Source organism: Ciconia boyciana, chromosome 32 (assembly GCF_034638445.1).
Source record: "Ciconia boyciana chromosome 32, ASM3463844v1, whole genome shotgun sequence".
In the NCBI taxonomy this organism is placed as follows: Eukaryota; Metazoa; Chordata; class Aves; order Ciconiiformes; family Ciconiidae; genus Ciconia; species Ciconia boyciana.
The window spans coordinates 963443-989023 of NC_132965.1; the positions used below are offsets into that span (position 1 = coordinate 963443).

General features: G+C 61.6%; 1 protein-coding gene across 1 annotated transcript in view; it reads left to right on the top strand.

Moving 5' to 3' along the window:
* POLR2A (RNA polymerase II subunit A) overlaps positions 1 to 25581 on the top strand; it is a 60531-nt gene that overhangs the window by 26132 nt on the left and 8818 nt on the right. Inside the window, 13 exon segments of the mRNA XM_072848698.1 lie at positions 185 to 353; positions 720 to 814; positions 2285 to 2488; positions 5101 to 5323; positions 6070 to 6253; positions 8497 to 8668; positions 10147 to 10252; positions 12369 to 12574; positions 14267 to 14491; positions 17070 to 17316; positions 18225 to 18325; positions 18415 to 18519; positions 19096 to 19278. Coding sequence (XP_072704799.1) covers positions 185 to 353; positions 720 to 814; positions 2285 to 2488; positions 5101 to 5323; positions 6070 to 6253; positions 8497 to 8668; positions 10147 to 10252; positions 12369 to 12574; positions 14267 to 14491; positions 17070 to 17316; positions 18225 to 18325; positions 18415 to 18519; positions 19096 to 19278 — 2220 coding nt within the window.

The window sequence follows — 25581 nt, forward strand, 5'->3', positions numbered from 1 at the left end:
GATCCTAGATTGGAGGAAGCCTTGGGGTGGGTGAAGGGGGTGCAGAGGACCCTTGGGGTGGCTGGAGGACACCAAGGGTCCTCCAGGGTGGTTGGGTGAACCATGCAGGGGGGTATCTCTAGAGATTGGTTGGGTGAACCTCTGGAGATTGGGGGAGGAGGGGGCTGACACCCCCTTTTTGTAGGTAATCGTGGAGAACGGGGAGCTGATCATGGGCATCCTCTGCAAGAAGTCGTTGGGCACCTCGGCGGGTTCCTTGGTCCATATCTCCTACCTGGAGATGGGACACGACACCACCCGCCTCTTCTACAGCAACATCCAAACCGTCATCAACAACTGGCTCCTCATCGAGGGTCAGCGTGGACCCAGGCCTCTGGGGAAGGGGAGGGGGCCTCTGTGGGGGGGGGGGGGGGGTGCATGGACCCCTCTTGGAGATCCAGGCATCTGGGGACCTTCTCAGACCCCGTTTTTGTGGGGCAGAAGGGACTTGGGTGTCCGTGGGGCTCTTGGACCCCCTTTTTTGGCGCTACGAGGACCTCGTTGTCTCTTTCTTTTTTGCTACGTGGACCCAAGTATCTCCCCTGGGGTCAGGAGAACATGGTGGAGGGTTGGTTTGGGGGTGAGGAGCACCCTGGTGGGGTGGGGGACAGGATATAGGGTGGGGACCACCCTGAGGTGGGGAGCACCCCCCTGACACCCCCATTTCCCCCCCCCTCCAGGCCACACCATCGGCATTGGGGACTCCATCGCCGATGCCAAGACCTACCAGGACATCCAGAACACCATCAAGAAGGCCAAGCAAGATGTCATCGAGGTGGGTTGTGGCTTTTTGGGGGCGGGGGGACTCCCTGGGGTTTTTTTGGGGGGGGGGGCCTGCGTAATGCTGTGGGGACCCCCTGGTTGGAATTTGGGGTTCCTTCGGAGGGGAGCTGTGAGATCTGGGGGGGCTGACGGGGTGGACTTGGCGGGGGGGGACACACACACTCCCTTGGTGATGTCAGTGGGTCCCAGCGAGTTGGGGGGACACACACACGGGACACCTCCAAAGGGATTTTGGGGTGTTTCCCAAAGTTTTGGGCACCCCCTGTATCTCTGCGGGGTTTTGGGGTGCCCCGGTGATGCTGCGGGATTGGGGAAGGATTTCAGGTTCTCCCTTGGAGTCTCCTCAATGATCCTGACGCGTTTTGGGGTGCTTCCTGCAGTTTTAGGGCACCCCCAGTGATACCAGGAAGGTTTTTGGGGTGCTCCCTGGGGATTTGGGGCATCCCCAGTTCCCCTGGGACATTTTTGGGGTGCTCCCTGGGGATTTTGGAGCACCCATAGTTCCCCTAGGCCATTTTTGGGGTGCTCTTGGGGTTTTGGAGCACCCACAGTTCCCCTAGGCCATTTTTGGGGTGCTCTTGGGGGTTTTGGAGCACCCATAGTTCCCCTAGAACATTTTTGGGGTGCTCCCTGGGGTTTTGGAGCACCCACAGTTCCCCTAGGCCATTTTTGGGGTGCTCTTGGGGGTTTTGGAGCACCCATGGTTCCCCTAGAACATTTTTGGGGTGCTCCCTGGGGTTTTGGAGCACACACAGTTCCCCTAGGCCATTTTTGGGGTGCTCTTGGGGGTTTTGGAGCACCCATAGTTCCCCTAGAACATTTTTGGGGTGCTCCCTGGGGTTTTGGAGCACCCATAGTTCCCCTAGGCCATTTTTGGGGTGCTCTTGGGGTTTTGGAGCACCCACAGTTCCCCTAGAACATTTTTGGGGTGCTCCCTGGGGTTTTGGAGCACCCATAGTTCCCCTAGGCCATTTTTGGGGTGCTCCCTGGGGTTTTGGAGCACCCACAGTTCCCCTAGGCCATTTTTGGGGTGCTCCCTGGGGATTTTGGGGCACCCACAGTTCCCCTGGGCCATTTTTGGGGTGCTCCCTGGGGATTTTGGAGCACCCATGGTTCCCCTAGAACATTTTTGGGGTGCTCTTGGGGGTTTTGGAGCATCCCCAGTTCCCCTAGGCCATTTTTGGGGTGCTCCCTGGGCATTTGGAGCACCCACAGTTCCCCTAGGCCATTTTTGGGGTGCCCTTGGGGGTTTTCGCGTGCCCCCAACGATTCCAGGAGGCTTTTGGGGCGCTCCCCGCCCCCTTTAGCGCACCCCCAGTCCCCCCAGGACACTTTGGCACCCTCCGTAGATGGCTTTCATCACTCCCAGCCCCCCGGCGACATCCCTGGGGTACTCCCGGCGTTTCGGGGTGCCCCAGTGACACCGTGGGGGGGTGGGGGGTGTTCCTGGTGGGGTCGGTAGGTCATCGAGAAGGCCCACAACAACGAACTGGAGCCCACCCCGGGGAACACGCTGCGGCAGACCTTTGAGAACCAGGTCAACCGCATCCTCAATGACGCCCGTGACAAGACGGGTTCCTCGGCCCAGAAGTCCCTCTCCGAGTACAACAACTTCAAGTCCATGGTGGTGTCGGGTGCCAAAGGCTCCAAGATCAACATCTCTCAGGTATTTTGGGGGACCCTACGAGGTCTCGGGGAACCCCTATGGGATTTGGGGTGTGCCAGGAGGATCTCGATGGGGTTTGAGAATGTTCTTATGGGGCTTAGTGGACCATGTCAGGGTCATCACGGTGCTTCATGCTGGTTTTGGGCACTAAGACCTCTAAGAAGAACATCTCGCAGGTCTTGGGGGGCTCTCTGGGGTCTTGGGGGGCCCCTATAGGGTCTGGGGGGTGCCAGGAGGATCTCTGAGGGGTTTGGGAGGGTTCCTCTTGGCTTTTGTAGACCTCTGTGGGGCCCTCTTGAGGGTCTGTGGTGGTGCAGGGCACAAAGACCTCCAAGAAGAACATCTCGCAGGTCTTGGGGGGCTCTATGGGGTCTTGGGGGGCTCTATGGGGTCTTGGGGGGCTCTATGGGGTCTTGGGGGGCCCCTATAGGGTCTTGGGGGGCCCCTATAGGGTGTGGGGGGTGCCAGGAGGATCTCGATGGGGTTTGGGAGGGTTCCTCTTGGCTTTTGTAGACCTTTGGTGTCCTCTTGAGGGTCTGTGGTGGTGCTGGGCACAAAGACCTCCAAGAAGAACATCTCGCAGGTCTTGGGGGGCTCTATGGGGTCTTGGGGGGCCCCTATAGGGTCTGGGGGGTGCCAGGAGGATCTCTGAGGGGTTTGGGAGGGTTCCTGTTGGCTTTTGTAGACCTCTGTGGGGCCCTCTTGAGGGCCTGTGGTGGTGCTGGGCACAAAGACCTCCAAGAACATCTCGCAGGTCTTGGGGGGCTCTATGGGGTCTTGGGGGGCCCCTATAGGGTCTGGGGGGTGCCAGGAGGATCTCGATGGGGTTTGGGAGGGTTCCTGTTGGCTTTTGTAGACCTCTGTGGGGCCCTCTTGAGGGTCTGTGGTGGTGCAGGGCACAAAGACCTCCAAGAAGAACATCTTGCGGGTCTTGGGGGGCCCCTATAGGGTCTTGGGGGGCCCCTATAGGGTCTGTGGGGTGCCAGGAGGATCTCTGAGGGGTTTGGGAGGGTTCCTCTTGGCTTTTGTAGACCTTTGGTGTCCTCTTGAGGGTCTGTGGTGGTGCTGGGCACAAAGACCTCCAAGAAGAACATCTCGCAGGTCTTGGGGGGCTCTATGGGGTCTTGGGGGGCCCCTATAGGGTCTGAGGGGTGCCAGGAGGATCTCTGAGGGGTTTGGGAGGGTTCCTCTTGGCTTTTGTAGACCTTTGGTGTCCTCTTGAGGGTCTGTGGTGGTGCTGGGCACAAAGACCTCCAAGAAGAACATCTCGCAGGTCTTGGGGGGCTCTCTGGGGTCTTGGGGGGCCCCTATAGGGTCTGAGGGGTGCCAGGAGGATCTCTGAGGGGTTTGGGAGGGTTCCTCTTGGCTTTTGTAGACCTTTGGTGTCCTCTTGAGGGTCTGTGGTGGTGCTGGGCACAAAGACCTCCAAGAAGAACATCTCGCAGGTCTTGGGGGGCTCTATGGGGTCTTGGGGGGCCCCTATAGGGTCTTGGGGGGCCCCTATAGGGTCTGGGGGGTGCCAGGAGGATCTCTGAGGGGTTTGGGAGGGTTCCTCTTGGCTTTTGTAGACCTTTGGTGTCCTCTTGAGGGTCTGTGGTGGTGCTGGGCACAAAGACCTCCAAGAAGAACATCTCGCAGGTCTTGGGGGTCTCTATGGGGTCTTGGGGGGCCCCTGTAGGGTCTGGGGGGTGCCAGGAGGATCTCTGAGGGGTTTGGGAGGGTTCCTGTTGGCTTTTGTAGACCTCTGTGGGGCCCTCTTGAGGGTCTGTGGTGGTGCTGGGCACAAAGACCTCCAAGAAGAACATCTTGCAGGTCTTGGGGGGCTCTATGGGGTCTTGGGGGGCCCCTATAGGGTCTGGGGAATGCCAGGAGGATCTCGATGGGGTTTGGGAGGGTTCATGTTGGCTTTTGTAGACCTCTGTGGGGCCCTCTTGAGGGTCTGTGGTGGTGCTGGGCACAAAGACCTCCAAGAAGAACATCTCGCAGGTCTTGGGGGGCTCTATGGGGTCTTGGGGGGCCCCTATAGGGTCTGGGGGGTGCCAGGAGGATCTCTGAGGGGTTTGGGAGGATCCCTGTGGGATTTAGGGGATCTCTGGGGCCCTCACGGGGGCCCATGGGTGCCAAAGGCTCCAAGATGGACGTCTCCCAGGTACGTTGGGGATCCCTACGGGCCCTTGGGACGTTCTCTGCAGGGATCTGGGATCCCACCTAAGAGGTTTGGGGGACCGGGTTGATCGCTGGGGGTCCAAGGGGACGCTGTGGGTCATCGTGGTGGTCCATGGTGACGTTGGTCTCCATGGTGAACATCTCCCAGGTACGTTGGGGATCCCTACGGGCCCTTGGGACGTTCTCTGCAGGGATCTGGGATCCCACCTAAGAGGTTTGGGGGACCGGGTTGATCGCTGGGGGTCCAAGGGGACGCTGTGGGTCATCGTGGTGGTCCATGGTGACGTTGGTCTCCATGGTGAACATCTCCCAGGTACGTTGGGGATCCCTACGGGCCCTTGGGACGTTCCCGATGTAGATCAATGATCTTTATGAGGTCTGGGGGTGCCCCTGCTGCCCCCCTCCACCCCACCAACCACAACGTCCCCCCCATCTCCCCCCGGCAGGTGATTGCGGTGGTGGGGCAGCAGAACGTGGAGGGCAAGCGGATCCCTTTTGGCTTCAAGCACCGCACGCTGCCCCACTTCATCAAGGACGATTACGGCCCCGAAAGCCGGGGCTTCGTGGAGAACTCCTACCTGGCCGGCCTCACCCCCACCGAGTTCTTCTTCCACGCCATGGGTGGTCGTGAGGGTCTCATCGACACCGCCGTCAAGACGGCCGAGACCGGTCAGCCCCCCCCAGCCCCAGGACCACCTGTCTTTTCCATGTACCCCCCACCGTGGTGGACCTATCTTCATGGGGGCCACCAAGTGCTGCAGACCCTCCCTGGAGCCCCCCCCCCTCCCACCTCTACCTCGTGATGGGGTCCTCTGTGACCCCCAGACCCCAAACCCTCCTCAGATGTCTCCTGGGGACCCCCAATGCTTTTCAGGACCCCCAACCTCTCCCCAGATGCACCCCAAAGCCTTCCAGGACCCCCAACCCCTCCCCAGAGCTCCCTGTGGCCACATCTGTGTCCCCTGGGGACCCCTGTGTCCCCACCTTTCCTCTCTGGAGCCACCTAGGGACCCCCAAACCTTCCCCAGATGCCTCCTGGGGTCCCCTGAAGCCCTCCAGGACCCCCAACCCCTCCCCAGATCCCCCTGGGACCCCATCTGTCCCCCCCCCCAGGGACTCTCAGACCTTTCCTAGGGCTCCTTTTGTCCCCACCTTTCCTCCAGGGACCCCCAAACCCTCCCCAGGTTCCCCCTGGGGGGCCCCCCAAAGCCCTTCAGGACCCCCAATCCTTCCCCAAATCCTCCTGCTGCCCTATTTGTTCCCCTTGAAGATGGCTGTGTCCCCACCTTTCTTCTCTGGAGCCACCCAGGGACCCCCAAACCCTCCCCAGATGCCTCCTGAGGACCTCCCAAAGTCCTCCAGGACCCCTGACTGCTCCCCCAGGAGTGACAACGTGCCCCCCATCCCCCTCGCAGGGTACATCCAACGGCGGCTGATCAAGTCGATGGAGTCGGTGATGGTCAAGTACGACGCGACGGTCCGTAACTCCATCAACCAGGTGGTGCAGCTGCGCTACGGGGAGGACGGGCTGGCGGGCGAGAGCGTCGAGTTCCAGAACCTGGCCACCCTCAAGCCCTCCAACAAGGCCTTCGAGAAGAAGTGAGGAGTCCCCTGCCTGTGGCAGGACACGGGGTTTTTGGGTGGGGGGATGTCCCAGAGCGGGGTGCAGTCCTGGGGGGTGCCAGCAGCCCTGCTGCCTTGGAGCTGAGCCCATCTTGGGGTCCAAGAGCTGCTCCTTCCGAGAGCAGGACCCATCTCGGTGTCCCTGAGCTGCTCCTTCCGAGAGCTGGACCCATCTTGGTGTCCCCAAACTGCTCCTTCCGAGAGCTGGACCCATCTTGGGGTCCCCAAACTGCTCCTCCCCAACTTGGAACCCACGTTGGTGGCCCCAAGCCGCTCCTCCCCAACTTGGAGCCCATGTTGGTGGCCCCAAGCTGCTCCTCCCCAACTTGGAGCCCATGTTGGTGGCCCCAAGCTGCTCCTCCCCAACTTGGAGCCCACGTTGGTGGCCCCAAGCTGCTTCTCCCCAACATGGGTCACGTTTTTGCTAACCCCAACCTGCTCCTTCACCGAGGTAGACCCACGTTGGTGTCCCCAGGCTGTTCCTCCATAGAGCTGGGTGTATTTTGATGTCCCCAAGCCGCTCCTCCCCAACGTGGAGCCCACGTTGGTGGCCCCAAGCCGCTCCTCCCCAACGTGGAGCCCACGTTGGTGGCCCCAAGCTGCTTCTCCCCAACGTGGGTCATGTTTTGGTAACCCCAACCTGCTCCTCGCCAAGGTGGACCCACGTTGGTGTCCCCAGGCTGTTCCTCCATAGAGCTGGGTGTATTTTGATGTCCCCAAGCCGCTTCTCCCCAACTTGGAGCCCACGTTGGTGGCCCCAAGCCGCTTCTCCCCAACTTGGAGCCCACGTTGGTGGCCCCAAGCCGCTTCTCCCCAACTTGGAGCCCACGTTGGTGGCCCCAAGCCGCTCCTCCCCAACGTGGAGCCCACGTTGGTGGCCCCAAGCCGCTTCTCCCCAACTTGGAGCCCACGTTGGTGGCCCCAAGCTGCTTCTCCCCAACGTGGGTCATGTTTTGGTAACCCCAACCTGCTCCTTCACCGAGGTGGACCCACGTTGGTGGCCCCAAGCCGCTCCTCCCCAACGTGGAGCCCACGTTGGTGGCCCCAAGCCGCTCCTCCCCAACGTGGAGCCCACGTTGGTGGCCCCAAGCCGCTCCTCCCCAACGTGGAGCCCACGTTGGTGGCCCTGCCGCTCCTCCCCAACGTGGAGCCCACGTTGGTGGCCCCAAGCCGCTCCTCCCCAACGTGGAGCCCACGTTGGTGGCCCTGCCGCTCCTCCCCAACGTGGAGCCCACGTTGGTGGCCCTGCCGCTCCTCCCCAACGTGGAGCCCACGTTGGTGGCCCCAAGCCGCTCCTCCCCAACGTGGAGCCCACGTTGGTGGCCCCAAGCCGCTTCTCCCCAACGTGGAGCCCACGTTGGTGGCCCCAAGCCGCTCCTCCCCAACGTGGAGCCCACGTTGGTGGCCCCAAGCCGCTCCTCCCCAACGTGGAGCCCACGTTGGTGGCCCCAAGCCGCTCCTCCCCAACGTGGAGCCCACGTTGGTGGCCCCAAGCCGCTCCTCCCCAACGTGGCGCCCACGTTGGTGGCCCTGCCGCTCCTCCCCAACGTGGAGCCCACGTTGGTGGCCCCAGGCCGCTCCTCCCCAACTTGAAGCCCACGTTGGTGGCCCCAAGCCGCTCCTCCCCAACGTGGAGCCCACGTTGGTGGCCCCAAGCCGCTCCTCCCCAACGTGGAGCCCACGTTGGTGGCCCCAAGCCGCTTCTCCCCAACTTGGAGCCCACGTTGGTGGCCCCAAGCTGCTTCTCCCCAACTTGGAGCCCACGTTGGTGGCCCCAAGCTGCTTCTCCCCAACTTGGAGCCCACGTTGGTGGCCCCAAGCTGCTTCTCCCCAACGTGGGTCATGTTTTGGTAACCCCAACCTGCTCCTTCACCGAGGTGGACCCACGTTGGTGGCCCCAGGCTGCTTCTCCCCAACTTGGAGCCCACGTTGGTGGCCCCAAGCCGCTTCTCCCCAACTTGGAGCCCACGTTGGTGGCCCCAAGCCGCTTCTCCCCAACTTGGAGCCCACGTTGGTGGCCCCAAGCTGCTCCTCCCCAACACGGGTCACGTTTTTGCTAACCCCAACCTGCTCCTCACCGAGGTGGCCCCATGTTGATATCCCCAAGCTGCTCTTCCCCTCCACAAGTGTCTTCTCCACACCCAAGCCCCTCGCACCGATGTCCCTGTCCCCTCCCTTGCCGTCTACCACGTGCGTTGTGTGTGTCCCCCCCGCCCCAGGTTCAAGTTCGACTACACCAACGAGCGGGCGCTGCGGCGGACGCTGCAGGAGGAGCTGGTCAAGGACATCCTCTCCAACGCCCACATCCAGAACGAGCTCGAGCGCGAGTTCGAGAAGATGCGAGAGGACCGCGAGGTCTTGCGGGTCATCTTCCCTACCGGCGACAGCAAGGTGAACCCCACAGGGGCACCCCCAGACCCCCCCCCGCCCCCCAAGAGCACCCACACCCCGATTCGGCACCCTGAGGGGCTCTGGACCCCCGATGGGGACCTCCCTGGTGGTGCCACCACCCCTTTTTTTGGGGGATGCTGGATGCACAACCACTCATCGCTTCTGTTTTGGGGTGCTGCCTCCGCTCCAGCCCCTCTTTTTGGGGTGTAGTAGGAAGCCGTGAACCCCCCCTTGCCTTAGGGGTACTCTTTTTGGGGTGCTTGCCCCATTTTTGGTGTGTATCAGGAAGCCGTGAACCCCCTTTTCTTTCCAGCTGCCCATTTTGGGGTGCTGCCCCCCCCTCCTCACCCCCTTTTTGGGGTGTAGCAGGAAGCCCTGAACCCCCCTTGCCTTGTAGGTGCCCTTTTTGGGGTGCTGCCCCTGCTCCTGGCCCCCCTTTTTGGGGTGCTGGCACCCTCCATGGCCCAAAGTTGGGGGAACCAACCCCAAATCTCCCTTTTTTGAGTATGTTCACCTACCTCAGCCCTGATTTTGGGGTGCTGACCCCAAATTTGGGGTGCTGGCCCCCCATTTCAAGGCACAGACCCCCTTGTACCCCTGTTTTGGGGGCGCAGACCCCTGATACCCCTATTTTTGGGTATTGACTCCCCTTGTTTCTGGGGTACTTGCTCCCTCCATGGCCCAAATTTGGGGAAACCCACCCCAAATCTCGCTTTTTTGAGTATGTTCACCTACCTCAGCCCTGATTTTGGGGTGCTGACCCCAAATTTGGGGTGCTGACACCCCATTTCAAGGCACAGACCCCCCCGTACCCCTATTTTTGGGGTGCAGACCCTTGATACCTGTATTGTAGGGTGCTAGCGCTGAGTTCTTAGGGTGCAGATCCCCCTGTGTCCCTGATTTGGGGGTGCGGACCCCTGACTCCCCCATTTTGGGGCGCTGACCACCCCATTTCATGGCACAGACCCCCTGTACCCCTGATTTGGGGGTGCAGACCCCTGACTCCCCCATTTTGGGGCGCTGACCACCCCATTTCATGGCACAGACCCCCCGTACCCCTGATTTGGGGTGCAGACCCCTGACTCCCCCATTTTGGGGTGCTGACTCCCGTTGTTTCTGGAGTGCTTGCTCCCTCCATGGCCCAAATTTGGGGAAACCCACCCCAAATCTCCCTTTTTTGAGTATGTTCACCTACCTCAGCCCTGATTTTGGGGTGCTGACCCCAAATTTGGGGTGCTGACCCCCATTTCAAGGCACAGACCCCCCCGTACCCCTGTTTTTGGGGTGCAGACCCTTGATACCTGTATTGTAGGGTGCTAGCGCCGAGTTCTTAGGGTGCAGACCCCTGAGTCCCCCATTTTGGGGCGCTGACCACCCCATTTCATGGCACGGACGCCCCTGTACCCCTGATTTGGGGGTGCAGACCCCTGACTCCCCTATTTTGGGGTGCTGACCCCCCGTTTCTCCCCCCCGCCCAGGTCGTGCTCCCCTGTAACCTGCTGCGGATGATCTGGAACGCCCAGAAAATTTTCCACATCAACTCGCGCCTCCCTTCCGACCTGCACCCCGTCAAGGTGGTGGAGGGTAAGTTGGGGGGGGCCCGCTCCCCAAATTGAGGGGGGTCCTGAGCCCAGAAGGATGTTTTGGGGGGGTCTGGGGGGACCCCGGGATCCCCAGGAGGGGGTCAGGGGATCTGGGGACCCCCATGACTCCTTAAGAAGGTCTTAGGGGACTTTCAGGATTCCTCATGACCCCCAAGAAGGTGCTGGGGGACTTGAGGACCCCCAAGAAGGTGCTGGGGGACTTGGAGGACCCCAGTGACCCCCAAAAAGGTTCTGGAGGACTTGACCCCCAGGAAGGTGCTGGGGGACGTGCAGGACCTCCATGAAGATTCTGGGGGACTTGAGGACCGTGGTGACCCCCAAGAAGGTGCTGGGGAACATGCAGGACCTTGACGAAGGTTCTGGGGGACTTGAGGACCGTGGTGACCCCCAAGAAAGTGCTGGGGGACATGGAGGACCCCCAGGAAGGTGCTGGGGGACATGGAGGACCTCCATGAAGGTGCTGGGGGACGTGCAGGACCTCCATGAAGGTTCTGGGGGTCTTGAGGACCCCCAGGAAGGTGCTGGGGGACGTGCAGGACCTCCATGAAGGTTCTGGGGGTCTTGAGGACCCCAGTGACCCCCAAGAAGGTGCTGGGGTATTTGAGGACCCCCAGGAAGGTGCTGGGGAACATGCAGGACCTCCACGAAGGTTCTGGGGGACTTGAGGACCCCCAAGAAGGTGCTGGGGGACGTGCAGGACCTCCATGAAGGTTCTGGGGGTCTTGAGGACCCCCAGGAAGGTGCTGGGGGACTTGAGGACCGTGGTGACCCCCAAGAAGGTGCTGGGGAACATGCAGGACCTTGACGAAGGTTCTGGGGGACTTGAGGACCGTGGTGACCCCCAAGAAAGTGCTGGGGGACTTGAGGACCCCCAAGAAGGTGCTGGGGGACGTGCAGGACCTCCACGAAGGTTCTGGGGGTCTTGAGGACCCCCAGGAAGGTGCTGGGGGACGTGCAGGACCTCCATGAAGGTTCTGGGGGTCTTGAGGACCCCAGTGACCCCCAAGAAGGTGCTGGGGTATTTGAGGACCCCCAAGAAGGTGCTGGGGAACATGCAGGACCTCCATGAAGGTTCTGGGGGACTTGAGGACTGTGGTGACCCCCAAGAAGGTGCTGGGGTATTTGAGGACCCCCAAGAAGATGCTGGGGAACATGCAGGACCTTGACAAAGGTTCTGGGGGACTTGAGGACCGTGGTGACCCCCAAGAAAGTGCTGGGGGACTTGAGGACCCCCAGGAAGGTGCTGGGGGACGTGCAGGACCTCCATGAAGGTTCTGGGGGACTTGAGGACCGTGGTGACCCCCAAGAAGGTGCTGGGGTATTTGAGGACCCCCAAGAAGGTGCTGGGGAACATGCAGGACCTCCACGAAGGTTCTGGGGGACTTGAGGACCGTGGTGACCCCCAAGAAGGTGCTGGGGAACATGCAGGACCTTGACGAAGGTTCTGGGGGACTTGAGGACCCCCAAGAAGGTTCTGGGGGACTTGAGGACCCCCAAGAAGGTGCTGGGGGACTTGAGGACCCCCAAGAAGGTGCTGGGGGACGTGCAGGACCTCCACGAAGGTTCTGGGGGACTTGAGGATCCCAGTGACCCCCAAGAAGGTGCTGGGGAACATGCAGGACCTTGACGAAGGTTCTGGGGGACTTGAAGACCCCAGTGACCCCCAAGAAGGTGCTGGGGTATTTGGGGACCCCCAGGAAGACACCAGGGGACTTGGCGGATCCCTGTGATCTCTAGGAATGTGTTGGGGGACTCGTGGGACCTCCATGATCTCCAGGAAGGTCCCAGGGGACTTGAGGAACCCCAGGAAGGTGCTGGGGGGAGGGGAGGGGGCACTTGAGGACCCCCAGAAAGGCACCAGAGGATTTGAAGGACCCCAGTAACCCCTAGGAAGCTGCTGGGGGATGTGCAAGACCCCCAGGAAGGTGCTGGGTGACTTGGAGGACCTCAACGTTCTCCAGAAAGTTGTTGTGGGATGTGATGAGCCCCTGGAAGGTGCTGGGTGACACGGAAGACCTCCAAGAAGGTTCTGAGGGACTCGAGGACCCCCAGAAACCTTCTGCCCCCCTTCATAATTCTCCTCCTTTTTTTATCAGGGGTGAAGGAGCTGAGTCGCAAGCTGGTGATCGTGAACGGGGACGACCCGCTGAGCCGGCAGGCGCAGGAGAACGCCACGTTGCTCTTCAACATCCACCTCCGTTCCACCCTCTGCAGCCGCCGCATGGTGGAGGAGTTCCGGCTCAGCGGGGAGGCCTTCGACTGGCTGCTGGGGGAGATCGAGTCCAAGTTCAACCAGGCCATCGTGAGTGGGGAAAGGGGGGAGCGGCAAATTTAGGGGTCTGGGGGGGAAATTGAGGGGGTTTAGGGAGCAGATGTGGGGGTTTGGGGTGAGATCTGGGGGTTTTTGGGCAGATGTGGGGTTTGAGGGTCAGATCAGGGGGTCTGGAGGGCAGATCTGGGGGATTAGGGAGCAAATGGGGGGCTCTGGGGGTTTAGGGAGCAGATGTGGGGCTGCAGGGGTGAGATCAGGGGGTCTGGAGGGCAGATCTGGGGGACTGGGGTGAGATCTGGGGGTTTCGGGAGCAGATGAGGGGCTCTGGGGGTCAGATCTGGGGGTTTGGGGTGAGATGTGGGGGTCTGGAGGGCAGCTCTGGGGGTTTGGGGGCATTAGGGAGCAGATGGGGGCTCTGGGGGTCAGATGTGGGGTCTGGGGTGAGATCTGGGGTTTTAGGGGTCAGATGTGGGGTCCCAGGGTGCCTTCGACTGTCTGATGGGGGAGATCGAGTCCAAGTTCAACCAGGCCATCGTGAGTGGGGAAAGGGGGGAGCAGCAAATTTAGGGGTCTGGGGGGGAAATTGAGGGGGTCTGGGGTGAGATCTGGGGTTTGGGGTCAGATCAGGGGTCTGGAGGGCAGCTCTGGGGGATTAGGGAGCAAATGGGGGCTCTGGGGTTTAGGGAGCAGATGTGGGGCTGCAGGGGTCAGATCAGGGGTCTGGAGGGCAGCTCTGGGAGATCTGGGGTCAGATCTGGGGTTTGGGGTGAGATCTGGGGGTTTTGGGAGCAGATGAGGGGCTCTGGGGGTCAGATGTGGGGGTTTGGGGTGAGATCTGGGGGTCTAGGGGTCAGGTGTGGGGTCTGGAGGGCAGCTCTGGGGTTTTGGGGGATTAGGGAGCAAATGGGGGGCTCTGGGGGTTTAGGGAGCAGATGTGGGGCTGCAGGGGTCAGATCAGGGGTCTGGAGGGCAGGTCTGGGGGTTTGGGGTGAGATCTGGGGGTTTGGGGTCAGATCTGGGGGTCTGGAGGGCAGCTCTGGGGGATTAGGGAGCAGATGAGGGGCTCTGGGGGTCAGATGTGGGGTCTAGGGATGAGATGTGGGGCTGTGGGGGTCAGATGTGGGGGTTTAGGGGCAGATCAGGGGTCTGGAGGGCAGATCTGGGGACTGGGGGCTCTGGAGGTGAGGTCTGGGGGTTTGGGGTGAGATCTGGGGGTCTAGGGGTCAGATGTGGGGGTCTGGAGGGCAGCTCTGGGGTTTTGGGGGGATTAGGGAGCAGATGGGGGGCTGCAGGGGTCAGATGTGGGGGTCTGGAGGGCAGCTCTGGGGGATTTGGGGGTCAGATGTGGGGGTTTGGGGGTCAGATGTGGGGATTTGGGGTGAGATCAGGGGCTTTAGGGGCAGGTATGGGGCAATTTTTAGTCTGCATCAATGATATTCTTGGAGCCACATCTAGGAGGGGTTCGGGTCCAGACCTGGGACGGTTTGGGGGCCCCCCCGAGACCCCGTGTCCCCCCCGGGAGATGGTGGGGTCACATTTGGGTGTTTAGGACCAGATTTAGAACATTTTATTTATTTTTTTTTTTTTTGGTTCAGCTTTGGGACAATTTTCACTCCAGATCTGGGACCTTCTTGGAGCTACATCTAGGAGGGCTTTGGGCTCCAGCTCTGGGACATTTTTTGGGGGGTTCCCCCCCCTCCTGACACCCCTTTTCTTCCCCAGGCACACCCCGGGGAGATGGTGGGGGCGCTGGCGGCTCAGTCGCTGGGAGAACCGGCCACCCAGATGACCCTCAACACCTTCCACTACGCCGGGGTCTCGGCCAAGAACGTCACCTTGGGCGTCCCCCGCCTGAAGGAACTCATCAACATCTCCAAGAAGCCCAAGACTCCTTCGCTCACCGTCTTCCTGCTGGGCCAGAGCGCCCGCGATGCCGAGCGGGCCAAGGTGGGGACGCCGTGGGGACAGGGGACGCCGTGGGGACAGGGGACGCCGTGGGGACAGGGGACGCCGTGGGGATGGTGACCTGGGACGTCACGGGTGGGGGATGCAGCAGGAACCTGGGTCCTGTGGTTCCCTTGTCCTGTGTTGGGTGAAGGTGCTGTTCTGGGGTGGCTCCGTGGTGGCCCCACAGCCTCAGGGTGTCCGCACAGCTCTGTGGTGGTCCCATGGCTTCATCTTCCTGTGGTGGCCTCATGGTGGCCCCATGGCTTTTTGTCCTTGCCATCTCCATGCAGCCCCATGGCTTCATCTTCCCATGGTGGCCCTGTGGCTTTGTATCCCCTCTGTGTCCACACAGCCCCATGGTGGCCCCATGGCTTCATCTTCCTGTGGTGGCCCCATGGCTTCATCTTCCCATGGTGGCCCTGTGGCTTTGTATCCCCTCTGTGTCCACACAGCCCCATGGTGGCCCCATGGCTTCATCTTCCCATGGTGGCCCCATGGCTTCATCTTCCCATGGTGGCCCCGTGGCTTTGTATCCCCTCTGTGTCCACACAGCCCCATGGTGGCCCCATGGCTTTGTATCCCCTCTGTGTCCACACAGCCCCATGGTGGCCCCATGGCTTCATCTTCCCATGGTGGCCCCATGGCTTCATCTTCCCATGGTGGCCCCATGGCTTTGTGTCCTTGCCATCTCCATGCAGCCCCATGGCTTCATCTTCCCATGGTGGCCCCATGGCTTTTTGTCCTTGCCATCTCCATGCAGCCCCATGGCTTCATCTTCCCATGGTGGCCCTGTGGCTTTGTATCCCCTCTGTGTCCACACAGCCCCATGGTGGCCCCATGGCTTCATCTTCCCATGGTGGCCCCATGGCTTTGTATCCCCTCTGTGTCCACACAGCCCCATGGTGGCCCCATGGCTTCATCTTCCCATGGTGGCCCTGTGGCTTTGTATCCCCTCTGTGTCCACACAGCCCCATGGTGGCCCCATGGCTTCATCTTCCCATGGTGGCCCCATGGCTTCATCTTCCCATGGTGGCCCCATGGCTTTGTGTCCTTGCCATCTCCATGCAGCCCCATGGTGGCCCCATGGCTTCATCTTCCCATGGTGGCCCCATGGCTTTGTGTCCTTGCCATCTCCATGCAGCCCCATGGTGGCCCCATGGCTTCATCTTCCCATGGTGGCCCCATGGCTTTGTGTCCTTGCCATCTCCATGCAGCCCCATGGTGGCCCCATGGCTTTGTGTCCCCTCTATGTCCCCATGGTTTCCTCTTGCCACTGTGTCCCCCCATAGTGCTGTGGTGGCCCCATGGCTTCATGATCTCATGGCCCTGTGGTGGTCCCCATGCCATCTCCCACATCTCCGTGTCCTCCGTGCCATCCCCACGTTCTCCATCCTTGGATCCCCATGTCCCCGTGTCCTCCATCCTTGGGTCCCTGTGTCATCTCCCATGTCCTCCACGCCATCCCCATGTCATCTCCTGTGTCCCCATGTCCTCCACCCCTGGGTCCCTGTGTCATCTCCCATGTCCTCCATGCCATCCCCATGTCATCTCCCGTGTCCCCATGTCCTCCATCCCTGGGTCCCTGTGTCATCTCCCGTGTCCTCCACGCTGTCCCCATGTTCTCCATCCCCGTGTCCTCCATCCCTGGGTCCCTGTGTCATCTCCCGTGTCCCCGTGTCCTCCATCCCTGGGTCCCTGTGTCATCTCCCATGTCCTCCACGCCATCCCCATGTCATCTCCTGTGTCCCCATGTCCTCCACCCCTGGGTCCCTGTGTCATCTCCCATGTCCTCCATGCCATCCCCATGTCATCTCCCGTGTCCCCATGTCCTCCATCCCTGGGTCCCTGTGTCATCTCCCGTGTCCTCCACGCTGTCCCCATGTTCTCCATCCCCGTGTCCTCCATCCCTGGGTCCCTGTGTCATCTCCCGTGTCCCCGTGTCCTCCATCCCTGGGTCCCTGTGTCATCTCCCATGTCCTCCACGCCGTCCCCATGTCATCTCCTGTGTCCCCATGTCCTCCATCCCTGGGTCCCTGTGTCATCTCCCGTGTCCTCCACGCTGTCCCCATGTTCTCCATCCCTGTGTTCTCCATCCCTGGATCCCCTTGTCATCTCCCATGTCCCCGTGTCCTCCACCCCTGGGTCCCTGTGTCATCTCCTGTGTCCTCCATCCCTGGATCCCCATGTTCTCCATCCCCGTGTCCTCCATCCCTGGGTCCCTGTGCCATCTCCCATGTCCTCCACGCTGTCCCCATGTTCTCCATCCCTGGATCCCCATGTCATCTCCCGTGTCCCCGTGTCCTCCATCCCTGGCTCCCTGTGTCATCTCCTGTGTCCTCCACGCTGTCCCCATGTTCTCCATCCCCGTGTCCTCCATCCCTGGCTCCCTGCGTCATCTCCCGTGTCCCCATGTCCTCCATCCCTGGCTCCCTGTGTCATCTCCCGTGTCCTCCACGCTGTCCCCATGTTCTCCACCCCTGGGTCCCTGTGCCATCTCCCGTGTCCCCATGTCCTCCATCCCTGGCTCCCCATGCCATCTCCCACGTCCCCATGCTGACACCGTGTCACCCCCCCCCAGGACATCTTGTGCCGCCTGGAGCACACCACGCTACGGAAGGTGACGGCCAACACCGCCATCTACTACGACCCCAACCCTCAGAGCACGGTGGTGGCCGAGGACCAGGAATGGGTCAACGTCTACTACGAGATGCCTGACTTTGACGTCAGCCGCATCTCGCCCTGGTTGCTCCGCGTCGAGCTCGACCGCAAGCACATGACCGACCGCAAGCTCACCATGGAGCAGATCGCCGAGAAGATCAATGCTGGTGGGTCCAGGGGGCGCGCTGGGGGGGACTTTGGGGGGTCTTGGGGTGAGCATTGAGGGCATCTGGGGACCTGGGTGAGCATTGAGGGCATTAAGGAAGAGTTGTGGGGTCCTGGGGCTCTTTCGAGGGTCCTAGGTGGACATTGAGGGCATCTGGGGAGGCTTTGGGGGGATCTTGAGGGGCTTCTGGGGGCTCCTGGGTGAGCACTGAGGGGATTAGGGAAGACTTGTGGGGGTCCTGGAGGGTCTTTGGGGTCTGGGTGACCCTTGAGGGCATCTGGGGGGACTTGGGGTGCTCCTGGGTGAGTACTGAGGGCATCTGGGGGCTTTGGAGGGTCCTGGAGGGCTTTTGGGGGATCTTGAGGGGCTTCTGGGGCTCCTGGGTGAGCACTGAGGGGATTAGGGAAGACTTGGGGGTCCTGGAGGGTCTTTGGGGTCTGGGTGACCCTTGAGGGCATCTGGGGGGACTTGGGGTGCTCCTGGGTGAGTACTGAGGGCATCTGGGGGGGGCTTTGGAGGGTCCTGGAGGGCTTTTGGGGATCTTGAGGGGCTTCTGGGGGCTCCTGGGTGAGCACTGAGGGGAGTAGAGAAGACTTGGGGGGTCCTGGAGGGTCTTTGGGGTCTGGGTGACCCTTGAGGGCATCTGGGGGACTTGGGTGAGCATGGGAGGGTCTTTGGGGGGTCCTGGGTGACCCTTGAAGGCATCTGGGGGGACTTGGGGGTGCTCCTGGGTGAGTATTGAGAGCTTTAGGAAGGACTTTGGGGACGTTTGGGGGGTCCTAGGGAAGACTTGGGGGTCCTGGGTGACCCACCCCCCTCCATGGTGACCTTTAGGGGGGTCCTGGGTGAGCATGGAGGCCCTTTGGGTGGGGTGGTGACCATGGTGCCACCTCTGTGTCCCCACCTCAGGTTTTGGGGACGACCTCAACTGCATCTTCAACGATGACAACGCGGAGAAGCTGGTGCTGCGGATCCGCATCATGAACAGCGACGAGAACAAGATGCAGGAGGTGGGGATGGAGATGGTGGCACCCATGGGTGGTGGTGGGGACACGACACGGGCTGGGTGTCACCCCCCTGTCCCCCTCGGTGTCCCCAGGAGGAGGAGGTGGTGGACAAGATGGATGACGACGTCTTCTTGCGCTGTATCGAGTCCAACATGCTGACGGACATGACGCTGCAGGGCATTGAGCAGATCAGCAAGGTGGGGGGCCGGGGGGCACCCATGGGTGCTCGCGGGGGTGCTGGGGCTCCTGGTGGGTCCTGAGGAGCATGTGGAGATCTCTGTGGAGACCTTTAGGAGGTCAAGGACAGCCTAGGTGACACCTGTAGGCACCTAAGAAGGTCCATGGCTGCCTGGAGTGTCCCCCTAGGTGCCCAGGCAGCACCCATGGGTGCTCATGTGGGTGCCAAGGCTCCCGGTGGATCTTGAGGAGCACTTGGAAGTTCTCCACGATGACCTTTAGGAGATCCAGGATGCCCATGGTGATACTTGTGGACACGTGTGAAGGTCTCTGGGTGCTCAGGGTGTCCTTACAGGTGCCCGGGGTGTCCCCCCAGGCAGCTGGGTAGCACCCATGGGTGCTCATGTGGGTGCCAAGGCTCCCGGTGGATCTTGAGGAGCACTTGGAAGTTCTCCACGATGACCTTTAGGAGATCCAGGATGCCCATGGTGATACTTGTAGATGCATTTGAAGGTCCATGGCTGCCCGGGTCATCCCTCCAGCCACCTGAGGAGCACCCATGGGTGCTGCTAACCCCTTTTTCCCCTCCTCACCAGGTGTACATGCACCTACCGCAGACGGACAACAAGAAGAAGATCATCATCACCGAGGATGGGGAGTTCAAGGCTCTTCAGGAGTGGATCCTGGAGACCGACGGCGTCAGCCTCATGCGGGTGCTGAGCGAGAAGGACGTGGACCCCGTCCGCACCACCTCCAACGACATCGTCGAGATCTTCACCGTGAGTTCAGGGACGGGTCCTTGGGTGGTGGGGTTTGATGGACATCTGGGTCCCTGGGCTTCCTGGACACTTGGGTGGTGGGGTTCCCAGATGTTGGTGTCTCCAGGGTTTCTGGGTTCCTTGGGTGGTGGGGTTCCTGGACAGCTGTGTCCTTGGGTGGTGGGGTTCCCAGATGTTGGTTTCTCCAGGGTTTCTGGGTCCTTGGGTGGTGGGGTTCCCAGATGCTGGTGTCTCCAGGGTTTCTGGGTCCCTGGGGTGGTGGGGGGGTTCCCAGACGCCTGGGTCCCAGGGTGCCCAGATGTCTGGGTCCTTGGGTGGTGGGGTTTGATGGACATCTGGGTCCCTGGGGTTCCTGGACACTTGGGTGGTGGGGTTCCCAGATGTTGGTGTCCCCAACGTTTCTGGGTCCCTTGGGTGGTGGGGTTCTGGGTGCCTGGACATCTGGGTGCTTGGGTGGTGGGGTTCCCAGATGTTGGTTTCTCCAGGGTTTCTGGGTCCCTGGGGTGGTGGGGTTCCCAGATGTTGGTGTCCCCAGGGTTTCTGGGTTCCTTGGGTGGTGGGGTTCCCAGATGTTGGTGTCCCCAGGGTTTCTGGGTCCCTGGGGTGGTGGGGTTCCCAGATGTTGGTGTCCCCAGGGTTTCTGGGTTCCTTGGGTGGTGGGGTTCCCCAAGGCCTGGGTCCTTGGGTGGTGGAGTTCCTGGACATTTAGGTCCCTGGGTGCCCAGGTGGCTGGGTCTCTGGGGTGGTGGGGTTCCCAGATGTTGGTGTCTCCAGGGTTTCTGGGTTCCTTGGGTGGTGGGGTTCCTGGACAACTGTGTCCTTGGGTGCTGGGGTTCCCAGATGTTGGTGTCCCCAGGGTTTCTGGGTCCCTTGGGTGGTGGGGTTCCCAGATGTTGGTGTCCCCAGGGTTTCTGGGTTCCTTGGGTGGTGGGGGGTTCCCAGACGCCTGGGCCCCAGGGTGCCCAGACGCCTGGGTCCTTGGGTGGTGGGGTTTGATGGACATCTGGGTCCCTGGGGTTCCTGGACACTTGGGTGGTGGGGTTCCCAGATGTTGGTGTCCTCAGTGTTTCTGGGTCCCTGGGGTGGTGGGGTTCTGGGTGCCTGGACAGCTGTGTCCTTGGGTGGTGGGGTTCCCAGATGTTGGTTTCTCCAGGGTTTCTGGGTCCCTTGGGTGGTGGGGTTCCTGGACATCTGGGTGCTTGGGTGGTGGGGTTCCCAGATGTTGGTTTCTCCAGGGTTTCTGGGTCCCTGGGGTGCTGGGGTTCCTGGACAGCTGTGTCCTTGGGTGGTGGGGTTCCCAGATGTTGGTGTCCCCAGGGTTTCTGGGTCCCTGGGGTGGTGGGGTTCCCAGATGTTGGTGTCTCCAGGGTTTCTGGGTCCCTTCAGTGGGTGGGGTTCCCAGATGTTGGTGTCTCCAGCGTTTCTGGGTCCCTTGGGTGGTGGGGTTCTGGGTGCCTGGACATTTGGGTGCTTGGGTGGTGGAGTTCCCAGATGTTGGTGTCTCCAGGGTTTCTGGGTCCCTGGGGTGGTGGGGTTCCCAGATGCTGGTGTCCCCAGGGTTTCTGGGTTCCTTGGGTGGTGGGGTTCCCCAAGGCCTGGGTCCTTGGGTGGTGGAGTTTCTGGACATTTAGGTCCCTGGGTGCCCAGGTGGCTGGGTCTCTGGGGTGGTGGAGTTCCCAGATGTTGGTGTCTCCAGGGTTTCTGGGTCCCTGGGGTGGTGGGGTTCCTGGACAGCTGTGTCCTTGGGTGGTGGGGTTCCCAGATGTTGGTTTCTCCAGGGTTTCTGGGTCCCTGGGGTGGTGGGGTTCCCAGATGTTGGTGTCCCCAGGGTTTCTGGGTCCCTGGGGTGGTGGGGGGGTTCCCAGACGCCTGGGTCCCAGGGTGCCCAGACGCCTGGGTCCTTGGGTGGTGGGGTTTGATGGACATCTGGGTCCCTGGGGTTCCTGGACACTTGGGTGGTGGGGTTCCCAGATGTTGGTGTCCCCAACGTTTCTGGGTCCCTTGGGTGGTGGGGTTCTGGGTGCCTGGACATCTGGGTGCTTGGGTGGTGGGGTTCCCAGATGTTGGTGTCTCCAGGGTTTCTGGGTTCCTTGGGTGGTGGGGTTCCTGGACATCTGGGTGCTTGGGTGGTGGGGTTCCCAGATGTTGGTTTCTCCAGGGTTTCTGGGTCCCTGGGGTGGTGGGGTTCCCAGATGTTGGTGTCCCCAGGGTTTCTGGGTCCCTGGGGTGGTGGGGTTCCCAGATGTTGGTGTCCCCAGGGTTTCTGGGTTCCTTGGGTGGTGGGGTTCCCCAAGGCCTGGGTCCTTGGGTGGTGGAGTTCCTGGACATTTAGGTCCCTGGGTGCCCAGGTGGCTGGGTCTCTGGGGTGGTGGGGTTCCCAGATGTTGGTGTCTCCAGGGTTTCCGGGTCCCTGGGGTGGTGGGGTTCCCAGATGTTGGTGTCCCCAGGGTTTCTGGGTCCCTGGGGTGGTGGGGGGGTTCCCAGACGCCTGGGTCCCAGGGTGCCCAGATGTCTGGGTCCTTGGGTGGTGGGGTTTGATGGACATCTGGGTCCCTGGGGTTCCTGGACACTTGGGTGGTGGGGTTCCCAGATGTTGGTGTCCCCAACGTTTCTGGGTCCCTTGGGTGGTGGGGTTCTGGGTGCCTGGACATCTGGGTGCTTGGGTGGTGGGGTTCCCAGATGTTGGTTTCTCCAGGGTTTCTGGGTCCCTGGGGTGGTGGGGTTCCCAGATGTTGGTGTCCCCAGGGTTTCTGGGTTCCTTGGGTGGTGGGGTTCCCAGATGTTGGTGTCCCCAGGGTTTCTGGGTCCCTGGGGTGGTGGGGTTCCCAGATGTTGGTGTCCCCAGGGTTTCTGGGTTCCTTGGGTGGTGGGGTTCCCCAAGGCCTGGGTCCTTGGGTGGTGGAGTTCCTGGACATTTAGGTCCCTGGGTGCCCAGGTGGCTGGGTCTCTGGGGTGGTGGGGTTCCCAGATGTTGGTGTCTCCAGGGTTTCTGGGTTCCTTGGGTGGTGGGGTTCCTGGACAGCTGTGTCCTTGGGTGGTGGGGTTCCCAGATGTTGGTTTCTCCAGGGTTTCTGGGTCCCTGGGGTGGTGGGGTTCCCAGATGTTGGTGTCCCCAGGGTTTCTGGGTCCCTGGGGTGGTGGGGGGGTTCGCAGACGCCTGGGGCCCAGGGTGCCCAGGCGCCTGGGTCCTTGGGTGGTGGGGTTTGATGGACATCTGGGTCCCTGGGGTTCCTGGACACTTGGGTGGTGGGGTTCCCAGATGTTGGTGTCCTCAGTGTTTCTGGGTCCCTGGGGTGGTGGGGTTCTGGGTGCCTGGACAGCTGTGTCCTTGGGTGGTGGGGTTCCCAGATGTTGGTTTCTCCAGGGTTTCTGGGTCCCTTGGGTGGTGGGGTTCCTGGACATCTGGGTGCTTGGGTGGTGGGGTTCCCAGATGTTGGTTTCTCCAGGGTTTCTGGGTCCCTGGGGTGCTGGGGTTCCTGGACAGCTGTGTCCTTGGGTGGTGGGGTTCCCAGATGTTGGTGTCCCCAGGGTTTCTGGGTCCCTGGGGTGGTGGGGTTCCCAGATGTTGGTGTCTCCAGGGTTTCTGGGTCCCTTCAGTGGGTGGGGTTCCCAGATGTTGGTGTCTCCAGCGTTTCTGGGTCCCTTGGGTGGTGGGGTTCTGGGTGCCTGGACATTTGGGTGCTTGGGTGGTGGAGTTCCCAGATGTTGGTGTCTCCAGGGTTTCTGGGTCCCTGGGGTGGTGGGGTTCCCAGATGCTGGTGTCCCCAGGGTTTCTGGGTTCCTTGGGTGGTGGGGTTCCCCAAGGCCTGGGTCCTTGGGTGGTGGAGTTTCTGGACATTTAGGTCCCTGGGTGCCCAGGTGGCTGGGTCTCTGGGGTGGTGGAGTTCCCAGATGTTGGTGTCTCCAGGGTTTCTGGGTCCCTGGGGTGGTGGGGTTCCTGGACAGCTGTGTCCTTGGGTGGTGGGGTTCCCAGATGTTGGTTTCTCCAGGGTTTCTGGGTCCCTGGGGTGGTGGGGTTCCCAGATGTTGGTGTCTCCAGGGTTTCTGGGTCCCTGGGGTGGTGGGGGGGTTCCCAGACGCCTGGGTCCCAGGGTGGCCAGACGCCTGGGTCCTTGGGTGGTGGGGTTTGATGGACATCTGGGTCCCTGGGGTTCCTGGACACTTGGGTGGTGGGGTTCCCAGATGTTGGTGTCCCCAACGTTTCTGGGTCCCTTGGGTGGTGGGGTTCTGGGTGCCTGGACATCTGGGTGCTTGGGTGGTGGGGTTCCCAGATGTTGGTGTCTCCAGGGTTTCTGGGTTCCTTGGGTGGTGGGGTTCCTGGACATCTGGGTGCTTGGGTGGTGGGGTTCCCAGATGTTGGTTTCTCCAGGGTTTCTGGGTCCCTGGGGTGGTGGGGTTCCCAGATGTTGGTGTCCCCAGGGTTTCTGGGTCCCTGGGGTGGTGGGGTTCCCAGATGTTGGTGTCCCCAGGGTTTCTGGGTTCCTTGGGTGGTGGGGTTCCCCAAGGCCTGGGTCCTTGGGTGGTGGAGTTCCTGGACATTTAGGTCCCTGGGTGCCCAGGTGGCTGGGTCTCTGGGGTGGTGGGGTTCCCAGATGTTGGTGTCTCCAGGGTTTCCGGGTCCCTGGGGTGGTGGGGTTCCCAGATGTTGGTGTCCCCAGGGTTTCTGGGTCCCTGGGGTGGTGGGGGGTTCCCAGACGCCTGGGCCCCAGGGTGCCCAGATGTCTGGGTCCTTGGGTGGTGGGGTTTGATGGACATCTGGGTCCCTGGGGTTCCTGGACACTTGGGTGGTGGGGTTCCCAGATGTTGGTGTCCCCAACGTTTCTGGGTCCCTTGGGTGGTGGGGTTCTGGGTGCCTGGACATCTGGGTGCTTGGGTGGTGGGGTTCCCAGATGTTGGTTTCTCCAGGGTTTCTGGGTCCCTGGGGTGGTGGGGTTCCCAGATGTTGGTGTCCCCAGGGTTTCTGGGTTCCTTGGGTGGTGGGGTTCCCAGATGTTGGTGTCCCCAGGGTTTCTGGGTCCCTGGGGTGGTGGGGTTCCCAGATGTTGGTGTCCCCAGGGTTTCTGGGTTCCTTGGGTGGTGGGGTTCCCCAAGGCCTGGGTCCTTGGGTGGTGGAGTTCCTGGACATTTAGGTCCCTGGGTGCCCAGGTGGCTGGGTCTCTGGGGTGGTGGGGTTCCCAGATGTTGGTGTCTCCAGGGTTTCTGGGTTCCTTGGGTGGTGGGGTTCCTGGACAGCTGTGTCCTTGGGTGGTGGGGTTCCCAGATGTTGGTTTCTCCAGGGTTTCTGGGTCCCTGGGGTGGTGGGGTTCCCAGATGTTGGTGTCCCCAGGGTTTCTGGGTCCCTGGGGTGGTGGGGGTTCCCAGACGCCTGGGTCCCAGGGTTCCCAGATGTCTGGGTCCTTGGGTGGTGGGGTTTGATGGACATCTGGGTCCCTGGGGTTCCTGGACACTTGGGTGGTGGGGTTCCCAGATGTTGGTGTCCTCAGTGTTTCTGGGTCCCTGGGGTGGTGGGGTTCTGGGTGCCTGGACAGCTGTGTCCTTGGGTGGTGGGGTTCCCAGATGTTGGTTTCTCCAGGGTTTCTGGGTCCCTTGGGTGGTGGGGTTCCTGGACATCTGGGTGCTTGGGTGGTGGGGTTCCCAGATGTTGGTTTCTCCAGGGTTTCTGGGTCCCTGGGGTGCTGGGGTTCCTGGACAGCTGTGTCCTTGGGTGGTGGGGTTCCCAGATGTTGGTGTCCCCAGGGTTTCTGGGTCCCTGGGGTGGTGGGGTTCCCAGATGTTGGTGTCTCCAGGGTTTCTGGGTCCCTTCAGTGGGTGGGGTTCCCAGATGTTGGTGTCTCCAGCGTTTCTGGGTCCCTTGGGTGGTGGGGTTCTGGGTGCCTGGACATTTGGGTGCTTGGGTGGTGGAGTTCCCAGATGTTGGTGTCTCCAGGGTTTCTGGGTCCCTGGGGTGGTGGGGTTCCCAGATGCTGGTGTCCCCAGGGTTTCTGGGTTCCTTGGGTGGTGGGGTTCCCCAAGGCCTGGGTCCTTGGGTGGTGGAGTTTCTGGACATTTAGGTCCCTGGGTGCCCAGGTGGCTGGGTCTCTGGGGTGGTGGAGTTCCCAGATGTTGGTGTCTCCAGGGTTTCTGGGTCCCTGGGGTGGTGGGGTTCCTGGACAGCTGTGTCCTTGGGTGGTGGGGTTCCCAGATGTTGGTTTCTCCAGGGTTTCTGGGTCCCTGGGGTGGTGGGGTTCCCAGATGTTGGTGTCCCCAGGGTTTCTGGGTCCCTGGGGTGGTGGGGGGGTTCCCAGACGCCTGGGTCCCAGGGTG